The following is an 11,293-nucleotide window of genomic DNA, read 5'->3' as shown; positions in this document are numbered from 1 at the left end:
TCACCTCAAATGTACTAAACACACATATCACCTCAAATGTACTAAACACACATATCACTTCAAATGTACTAAACACACGTATCACCTCAAATGTACTAAACACATATATCACCTCAAATGTACTAAACACACATATCACTTCAAATGTACTAAACACACATATCACTTCAAATGTACTAAACACACATATCACTTCAAATGTACTAAACACATATATCACCTCAAATGTACTAAACACACGTATCACCTCAAATGTACTAAACACACATATCACTTCAAATGTACTAAACACACGTATCACTTCAAATGTACTAAACACACGTATCACCTCAAATGTACTAAACACACGTATCACCTCAAATGTACTAAACACATGTATCACCTCAAATGTACTAAACATACGTATCACCTCAAATGTACTAAACACACGTATCACCTCAAATGTACTAAACACACGTATCACCTCAAATGTACTAAACACATATATCACCTCAAATGTACTAAACACACGTATCACCTCAAATGTACTAAACACACGTATCACCTCAAATGTACTAAACACATATATCACCTCAAATGTACTAAACACACATATCACCTCAAATGTACTAAACACACGTATCACCTCAAATGTACTAAACACACGTATCACCTCAAATGTACTAAACACATATATCACCTCAAATGTACTAAACACACATATCACTTCAAATGTACTAAACACACATATCACTTCAAATGTACTAAACACACATATCACTTCAAATGTACTAAACACACATATCACTTCAAATGTACTAAACACATATATCACCTCAAATGTACTAAACACACATATCACCTCAAATGTACTAAACACACATATCACTTCAAATGTACTAAACACACGTATCACCTCAAATGTACTAAACACACGTATCACCTCAAATGTACTAAACACACGTATCACCTCAAATGTACTAAACACACATATCACCTCAAATGTACTAAACACACATATCACCTCAAATGTACTAAACACACATATCACTTCAAATGTACTAAACACACGTATCACCTCAAATGTACTAAACACATATATCACTTCAAATGTACTAAACACACGTATCACCTCAAATGTACTAAACACACATATCACCTCAAATGTACTAAACACATACACATAAATGAATTACTTAAATTTTGCAAATATTTTAACATACATTAAATTTTACTTGAATATATTTAAAAGAACATTTTAGACAAAATTTCTATAAGCATATAAATAACAGACATGCATTTCATAAACATTTATAATTTTATTAAAATTTTCAAACATTATAAAAAAATTGAAATAATTGTTCAGCATTAAAATTTGTACAATCACTCAATAACTATACTACTACGTAGACAAAATACAAAATAAATTAATGTCATTCTGTAGAGGTGACTCAAGCTAAGTGGTTGACTATAGTCAAGAGCGACCTAAAGGCTCCCTTTTTATTAACAGCTACAAATGAGGTGGAGAGAAGGTGCCACTTCATTCTCAGGATTACTCCACTTACCCTTGATCTTCCCCTTATAATGCTGAGAATTTATCAAGGAGACATCAAGTACAATTCTTTATGACTCGATTGAGGATTAAATACTGGTCTCCCTGCCCATTAGCAAGCACTCTTATCATTATGCCAAATGGGTCAAGGAAAAAAAAGTAAAATCTAACTAAATATGGCTAAGTAAAGAATACTTTAACCCTACATGCATTACGACTTCATGTTTCTTGCATTGAGAATTTTAATTATATAGAAGATAGCTTCTATTTGCTGATTTCACTTTGCAACCTGTTTTTTTGCAGGTAAATGTCATCATCGTTCTTCACCACACAGTGCTTGGTATTTCCAAATAGTCACTCATCTGATACTAACCAAGTTCAATATCACTTAACTTCGATGATTTTAATAAAATAAAAAAAAGTAATTCTTGATAGCACCTGTCTGCCCTAACTCTTACTATAACATGATTTTTTTTTTTTTTTTGTTATTAATATTTAAACATATAATAGTTTGAAATTTCTTTTTCTTCACATGTTCAAAAAGAGAAAATAGTCTTTCTTTATAGTAACTATTTATTGATGTAGAAAAAAAAAATTTTTTTCTACAAACAAAAACTACCTTTTCTATATTAATTATTTGTAATTTGTAAAAACAAAAAATAAATCAGCAGATCAAGGTCATGGTTAATTGCAAAATATGGGCATGGTTAAGCAGGAAGAAAGAACAGAGCCTGTTTATAAGGATGTGAAGGTCATATGTCAATAAATAAAGTTACAAGTAACAAATATTTGGGGTATTTACTCAATATATAAAGTTGAAATGGAAAACAAGTCAAATGAAAAGGTTTTTTAGTGAGTTATATAAAAAAAATAATTCTTTTAAAACAAATTATTTATAAAAAATATTTGTTTTACATCTTAATTCTTGCATTTTCACAACATATCAAAATCAAACTTTTAAACAAAAGTAATGAAAACAGTTTAAAATTCAAAATAGTTTCTTATAAACAATAAATATCAGCAATGCAGCACAGCATCTTGTTAAATGTATAAGCTGCAAATTTTTCGTGCTATATAAATTTAGCAAGAAGGAAAAAAGTTCAGCATTTGTAGCAAAATTAATGGCACAGTTTTCTTTTGGCGTGCATCCATGTATTCTCAATCATACGAGAATATGTGGATTCACAAAATTCCTTCTGTGGCCAATTACATCATGGTTCTATATAGCATCGTCTATGTTAGGGAGGCTAGCATATGCATTACAACCATTGCTAAATATTATTGTTCCTCGTAAAATCCACTGTCAGAATCTCTCTATTCCAATCCACTACTTTCATTAAAAAACAGCAACCAGAAACTGTCAATAGATCCAAATACCCAATAATCTTGTTGTTACTGCCGCAATGGTATTTGCAAAGAAAACATTTATTTTTATCAATCTCAACCTCTTTTGGATTTTGACCCTTTGAATTCTTGAGGGTTTAGTATTATGAATTAAGCTCATATAAAATATGGAATTACATCAATCAATGCTGACACTAATCTTTTAAATTACTTTCCTCTGAAAGTCGTTACTAGAGATATGAAATATAAAATATTTTTCATAACAGCAGGCTACTTTGCTCAAAAAGAGTTTGTCCATATTGTATGCCTGACATTGTTTTTTGGGCAATGCCATCTTCATAATATCCAATAATTCTGCATGCAGTTTACTACACTTTTCATACGAATTGGTTAACAAGTGACGTTTATTGACAATCCATTCATAATGTTCAAATTTGCAACCAGTTTTTTGGCAAGTTCGATTAATGTGTTGTCTTCAATCCTCGTTGTCATATACGTTCTGTACAGCAGAGGTCCAGCCATTTTTGGAAATGGATACTCAGATATTTGGGAATAATTGAAATCGGATGTTGTGATATTGAAATGTGAAACAGTTAAACGTAAGATTTTAAAATGTTTTCATTGTTTTTGTTTTTATTAGGTACGTACAAATTGAATGTATAAACACTTTGACCCCTCCCTTCATTTAAAAATTCACCAAAATTCAGGAAATCAACCAATTTTAATGAAATGTTCAGTATTTATTAATTAACAATCATAGAATATAAGAAACCCATTATTTTGTTTTGTAATTTTAGTGAAAATGTATTATTTTTTGTAAAAAAGTTCCTCAAGTCTGTATTAATGAAATCAATATAACTCAAAGAAAAATTTATTTCTCAAACTATCGATATTATTAAGCATTGTTTATTCAATATTTTCACCTAAAAATAATATAACTGAAAAAAATATTTTATGTGATTTTAATGATAACAATTCTTACAAAAATTTCAAATATAATATTATAATATTTTCCTTGTACACATGATGGTGTAAACATTAGCAAAAGAAATTTATTTTATAATCCTGAAAATTAAAAAAAGAAATTAAAAAATTGAGATCAGGATCACTAAGAAAAAAATAATTTAAAAAGTGTTTTTATTTTATAACTTTAATTTCGACAAATATGGATGGTCAAAACTGTAACAAAAAACAAAAAGAAAACAAACAGGATTTGCATCCTACCTGCACAAATTCTCTTTAATTACTAATAAATTGTTTTTGTTTATTGTTTCAATGAATAAATTGTCAATGTAATCAGTGATTTTAATTGACTTTTTTTCACATTTAAAATGCACTTTTACTTTATTTACAAAAAGATTAATTTAATTTATCGTTACAACACATTTGAGAATAAATCGAGTCATCATATAAAAAAGTAAATAAATATTCTAATTAAATAAACACTTCCTTAGGATTACCTAAATTTTTTTTATAATCTCCAAAAATAAAGAAATTAAGGTATAATAATGTTTCAATTCCTCTATAAATTTAAAAATAAAATTGACTTTCTGACATTTTGGGCTTCTATATAACTTATGTGGGACATTTTTTTCGTTTGTTTCGATTGTGCAAAGCTAAAACTGTAAAAATGAACTATCGCTTTTGAGGATTAATTAAGCTATTTTTTGTTCAAACGAATTGTTTTTACTTTAATAATTATCTTTGAAATAGTTCCAAAAAACTAATATTTATCTTTTAACAAATTTTTACACTAAATTTATTAAACTTCAAAATTTAGCTTAATTTTTCACCTTCCGCCACCATCGTGCAAACATTTTTTTTCACATGTAATAATATTTTTTTTCTTTGAAGAGATTAAATTTAGGCTTTAATCTTTCAAACACAATCAAAAAGTAATTGGAAACCTATAAAAAAAATTATGAAAAGCCGGCTTTCAAAACCATGTTCCCCCTATCAGTTTCAGCAACATTAGTGCACATACCTAGTTTTTACTGTGTTGCAAAAACAAAAATTATGTTTTTATAAATTTTTGGTATTTATGAAGCATGCTGAAATAATATTTAGAAAGACTAGTCTTTTTAATCTGTTAAAACAGGAAAAAGTTATAGACCATTAACTTAAGGAGTGCTTTATGCCAAATTGATGGTTGGCTATGGTTAAATTTGTGCTCATTTTTATGTCTATTAATCCCTAACTGTGCATCGAACGAATACCATAATACTTAGTTTGCTGCACCTTATGTCCATGAAAAAAAACTGCAGCCAGACTAGTCCACCAGTAGTTTCCAAAAAAAAGTGACAAACAGTTTGATGAAATATAAAATAGAAACTAGTCTTAACATGGCTTTATTAACTATTATTAACAATTAAATAACTTTACTAACAATTTAATAAATGAAAGATACCGTAAAATTAAATTTCACTTGAAAATTACTCCTTTTCGTTTGATAGAGTTTTCATTCATGTTTTTATATCGAATACCGTCCAGCTTTGCTAATTAAAACAAGCCAGCGTGTTGGTAATAAGCCGATAAGCCTATTTACTCGTTTAAAGTGATTTCTTTTCATATTTAATGAATAATACTAAATTGATTTTAATGTAATATTAAAAAAAAAAATTTTTTAACTACTACTGCAATCGCCTTTCGATAAAATTATCAGGGCAAGAAACTTCCCATTTACCCATAAGTTATGGATCCCATAAGTTCTGTTCATCAATTTCTAGTCACGGAGAGAAACCTTCTTTTTTAGAAATTAAAAAAAAATAAGTAAATAACTAGGAAAGTATCGTCTTGAGTTATGTACTTTTAGTCTTATTTTGGACTTGTTCATAAAAATGACTTTTTTTTCCAGATCTATTTTTATTTCGGCATTGCGTGTGTACGACAAAACTTGCTTTAATAAAAAGCTTTTAGTGTTATTTTTGGTATTATTATACAAACACCGTGACAGCGTTAGGGTTAGGGTTAGGATTAGGGTTAGGGTTAGGGTTTAGGGTTAGGTTTAGGGTTAGGGTTAGGGGTTAGGGTTAGGGTTAGGGGTAGGGTTAATTCGCTGTCACGGTGTTTGTATAGTTTTACCTTATTTTTTAATAAAACATGGTTTAAGTAAATCACAATTAAATTTAAGTTTCACAGTCTTATTTTAAAAATAAATAAATAAATAACTGCTGATCTAAGCCGGATAAGTTAAATTAGTTTCTAATAAATAAAATTAAATAAAAAAATCTTCGATGAAAGAGTTATCTTCCTTTTATTTTCAAATCGTTCAATAGAATCCCTGAGCTATAATAATTTTATTTTCAAAAAAAAAAAAAATTTTAATTTAAAAAAAAAAAAATTTTTTTTTTTTTTTTTTTTTTTTTTTTTTTTTTACAAGTTTAAGTAAAATTTCAGCAATATAAATATATTTTTTTCTTTTAGGAGTCTGATTTCATTCAGAAATTTGAGAAATTTTGCATTAATTATTTCTCCTTCTTCAAAAAGGTCAGACTTCTTTGTTAGAGAGAAAAAGGAAACGGTAATCATTAAGATTGCTCACCTTTCATTTGAAAGTTGTGAAAAGTTGCATGGTAAACGTCGATGTCGGAATACCCTGGCCAAGAAAAAAATCGTCCGCCGCTCTTTCAAACTTAAAAATCGAATCGGAAACTCGAAAACAAATAAAATAAAAATTCAATGTTGCTTTCATTACAAAATTGTTATATTAGAATTATATTTTCTTAGGCAGACTTTAATAAATATTTGGTACTACTACAGTTTATCGCCGCAAATGGAGACGCCATTTTTTTCGGGCACCTGTTATCAGAATCCGAGGGAATCAGTATTTTAAATTATGACCGAAGCAAGCATGAAATAAATACGCAAAAAAATTAAACTAGATCAACTTCTGGAAACGTGCCCCCAGTGTAGTGTAAACTCCCCCAACCTCCGCATGTTAAGATCGGCTTTCTAGGTTGAGGTGTTTATTCCGAAAGCCGTTCTTAATATGGGGAGGTTAGGGGTGCTTATACTCTGCTTAGGAACGTAAGTAATTAGTTCTTTCCGGAAGTATCATTATCTAGTTTATTTTTTTTGGCTATTTAGTTCATGTTTCGCTCATAGTTTAAAATACGGATTTCTTCTTGACAGGTGGCCGGCAAAAAATGGCGTTTCCATTTTCGACGATAAACTGTAGTAGTACCAAATATTTTTGCAATATGAATACAATAAATGTTTTGATTTTCAATTATTTTGTGTTCGTAAAAAAAACCTTGTTTATTACTTATCTGTCGTGTTATTTGACCCAGAAGAAATTGGAGTTATTTTGTTTGTTTTTGTTATTTATTTATTTCATTTTCAGTGAACAAGAATTCATAATACTATTTTTCAGTGAACAAGAATTCATAATACTATTTTTCAGTGAACAAGAATTCATAATACTATTTTTCAGTGAACAAAAATTCATAATACTATTTTGTTTTAGTAAGAAAGATAACGAAATAGTAATTCATTTTTACTAAAATAATAACAGCGTAAAATAGGTACGCATGAAAAAAAAATAACACAATTAGCAGTACGTATGGAAAAAATAAAAGAATTAACAATTTTATTTTAGTAAGGAAGATAACGAAATGGTAATTCGTTCTTACTAAAATAATAACACGAGAAATACGTCTTTTCTGGTAAAAAATAAAAATAATAAAAGTTTGCTTCATTTTGTTTTCGAGTTTGATGGGCGAGGACGATTTTTTTAGAGGTGATTTGGTCAGGGTATTCCGACATCGACGTTTACCGTTTAGGTACTTTATGCAGAATACACGGCCCTGCTAAAATAATAAAATTACTTAGAAACACATTATTAGCAATGAGGAAAGGACAGGACTTCAACAACAAAAAAAGAAAAAAAATTATTCTGTACTTTCACCTAACAATTTAATAAATTCGAAAATCCTAAGCCTATCATATATATAGAGAGAGAGAGAAAGAGAGAGTGTGTGTGTGTGTGTGTGTGTGTGTGTGTGTGAATGAATGAATGGTCCGTATTCAGTATAAGTACCAGTTTTTCAATTAAAATAATCCTATTTAAAGCACTGGCCGAAGAGGTAAAAACGAAGTAAAAAAGGTGCTTATTTACGGACTGTACTATTTTTTTTTTTTTTTTTAGACAAGATTTTCAAGTAAAAATGGACTTGGACCTTAAATTTTTACGGTATCTTTTGTTAGATGAAAGTACAAAATAGTTGTTTTTTTGTTTTTTTTAAATCCCCCTATGTTAAGTATGATTTTCTAAATACAGTAGAACCCCGGGATACGGGATTAAAATTTAGTGACAAAATACTACACATGTATATAATCAAATAACATTATAAATAACACCATAAAACGGGCAAATGCCGTAACCAGGGGCCGGAAAAACATTGTATTCCACATCGTAACCTGAAAAAACGTATCCTACGGCAACCGTATCCAGGGGTTCTACTGTACTAACGGTATTATTTCAGCATGGTACGTAAACTGCACAAGTACCAAATAATAAAATAGCAAAAACAAATGGTAAAACTATACAAACACCGTGACAGCGAATTAACCCTAACCCTAACCCCAACCCTAACCCTAAACCCTAACCCTAACGCTGTCACGGTGTTTGTATAATAATACCAAACAGATTATCTTAATAAATATTTCAATTCAGGACGACATATCGAAATTTCAAAATATCATCATGTTTACAATTTTTACGCGTTTGAAAGGGAACTTTTTGCTCCGTTGAAAACTCATTTCGAGTTTTTATACATCAATAATTAGAATTAAATATTTAAAAAGAAATTAAATGGTAAATTATTCAAGATAATTTTTTTTTATCTTTTGAATTCTTTACATATTTCATCAGTTTTTTTTAATTAAAAGTTTTGTTTTGTTTTTTTAATTTCGATTTATATAATTTTTTTTTCTTTTCGTTGATCTTGAATAAAAACGGTCACATTTATAAACGTGGAATGATTGAAATATTGGAATGCAAATGTTGGAGGGGAGGCAAGTTCTTGTTTGTAAGGTTGTTAGTTTGAAATCAAAACAAACAAAAACATACATTAATACACTAAATTTTTTTTTTTTTTTTTTTTGCGAACTTCCTATCAGTTTTGCTTCTTGCTTTTCTTCGAAGAACTCGTGGTTGTCGTTGTTATTTGCTTGTGTTTGCGCCACAAAAAGGTGGTCAAGCTATCGCCAAGGATATAAATACTAATCACAAACATCCAAAGAATTCCAATGAAAATGAATTTCTGATTCAATTCAAGCACTTCCAACACCGGGTAAACCCAGATGCCCCTGCGGAATGCCAACCAAAAGATCCAGACCGTGTAGGTAGATGTGAATCCGAGAGTCCCGATTAGACCCCGTCGTTTCTGAGGGTAACAATGATGGACCGTCCATTTGTCCAGGAAAAGAAAGAGAAGCGGGAAGGTATGCATGATGTGGTTCAACCAGGCCGGAATGACGCTGTCCAGGTAAGTCGGAAAGATCAGTTCCCGATCGAATAAGAAAATGGCCCAGAAGGTGACCACCACGAACATCCCGATTGGAAAGACGAACATCGCGTGCGCTTCGTCGATCAGTCGTTGTAAAGTCCCCAGGCCGCGCTGTTGACCCGGCGAATTGCTCAAGTCGATAATATCTCTGGAAAAACACACTCCGAAGTAAATTGTCTGCAGCCAGAGGTCCCAATATGTCAGATATTTCCACTTGCCAGCATATGAGTCCCAACCGAATTGGATGATTTGAGTGTCGGTCCAGGTACCGACAGCCATAACTAAAAAGGAAATCAGATGAACGAAAGCACGGGGAATGTTGACGGCTGCCATGTTGGATTTTGTGTGGATAAAGTCACGGGCAGTCGGGCACCACGGCCGACAAATCGTCAGCAATGAAGGGAGATAATTAAAAAACTGAATCGGTCTCGCACTTTATTACTGTAAGTGGATTTATTACATTTTAATGGATAGAGACTGTTCGAGCTAGGATTGGGGTAGAGTTAGCTGTTTTGTTCTAGATGTGAAAGAGATCTTTCTGGACTGAGATAATTTTTATTTTATCTTAATGTCCTTTCTTGATTTTCTCCATGTTGCAAATTGTAATTAGCAGCTAAGTAATCACCCACTCACTCTCACTGCCAAAAAATAAAATTCTACTTTTTTTAGGCGATTAAAAACCTTTTGGAAAGAAAAAAAAATAAAAACAATTATTTTAGAATTCTAAAATGGAGAATCAGTTTTGCATATAGATTCAACATAAAAATGCCCACCCACCCATATTCTAGCGTGTAATTTTTTTTTTTTTTTTTTTTTTTTTTTGCTAAGGGAGATAAATTCCAGGGTATGGCGTCTGCATTTTTACGGCCTTGCCAGACTTAGGGTTAGCAGTAACTTGCATCAAGTAAAAGTTAGAATGAGGATCATTTTACATAAAATTTGTATACAAAACTGATCCCCTATTCTAAATTTAAAAAAAAAAGTTTCTTTTTTCGATCAAGTTTTTCAGAGTGTTAACACATAATCGCTTAAATAATAGAATCTCATTGTTTTATTGGCGGGGGGGGGGTAACTGAGATTATTAATCTACACATTTTTCGAAAGTTAATCTTGTGTTAACTTTGCTCTTATGTGGAGATAATTAGATAGGAACAGTGGACTTTATTAAAATAAAGTGTTGTTAACAGATAATTCATAGATTATATGAATTTACTAAGACAATGAACTTGAATGAAATGAAGTGCTGTGAGCACATTATTATATGTAGACAAATAAAATTTTCGTTGACAGTAATTTTTTATATTAAATGTATTTGTGTATATTAAATACATAAACACATTCCTTATAAAAAGGAATTACTGTCAGTGAAAATTGACTCTTGATAAAGGTCATTAAATTATTAGAAGCTGTGAAAATTCCAGTAAGATATCAGCTGCATTAACTTGTTTGTATTTTTCTAAATGGAATTTGCTTCAGACAAGGCATGAAGTAACTTGATATAAGGAGCTAAAAAGTATACTACTTCAAGCTCAAAAACTTGCCACCAATAAGTGCTAGATTGAATAGATTTTGACCCAGAAAACAGCAATTCTTCCTTCTTTCCACTCAATGAATATGAGGACTAAAGAACAAAATAAGGGAAGCAAGAGTTATGAGGCTGCTAAAACTAAACCCAACATCCACTGTTTACTTCTTAAATTAGTGGTTAGTAAACAATACAAAAATGTAGAGACAATTGTGATAACTGCAAAAATTACTTACTTCAAAAATATGTGTATTTTGTAAGATTCAACTGTTAAATGATAAAAACAAAATGGTGACTCCTACTTGATTGTATCTTCAATGACCATGCAAACTAATGCTGAATATCATTGACAGTATGCAACAGACGATCTTGAGCTGTATAAAA

General features: G+C 30.3%; 1 protein-coding gene across 1 annotated transcript; it reads right to left on the bottom strand.

Moving 5' to 3' along the window:
* Positions 1-1,278: 1,278 nt before the first annotated feature.
* Positions 1,279-9,775, bottom strand: LOC145268730 (androgen-induced gene 1 protein-like). Its single transcript, XM_080124307.1, has one exon. It carries the CDS (start codon positions 9,715-9,717, stop codon positions 8,992-8,994), a length of 726 nt encoding a protein of 241 aa, XP_079980433.1. The 5' UTR covers positions 9,718-9,775; the 3' UTR covers positions 1,279-8,991.
* Between the last annotated feature and the right edge of the window lie 1,518 nt (positions 9,776-11,293).

Source organism: Euprymna scolopes, chromosome 4 (genome assembly GCF_053919585.1).
Source record: "Euprymna scolopes isolate OS-2025 chromosome 4, ASM5391958v1, whole genome shotgun sequence".
In the NCBI taxonomy this organism is placed as follows: domain Eukaryota; kingdom Metazoa; phylum Mollusca; class Cephalopoda; order Sepiida; family Sepiolidae; genus Euprymna; species Euprymna scolopes.
The sequence above is the reverse complement of the archived record's forward strand: the minus strand, read 5'-3'. Positions and strand labels throughout refer to the sequence as shown.

What these genes read in the sequence shown, in the direction of transcription:
- LOC145268730 (XM_080124307.1), bottom strand. Translation starts at nt 9,717, where the DNA reads ATGGCAGCCGTCAACATTCCCCGTGCTTTCGTTCATCTGATTTCCTTT.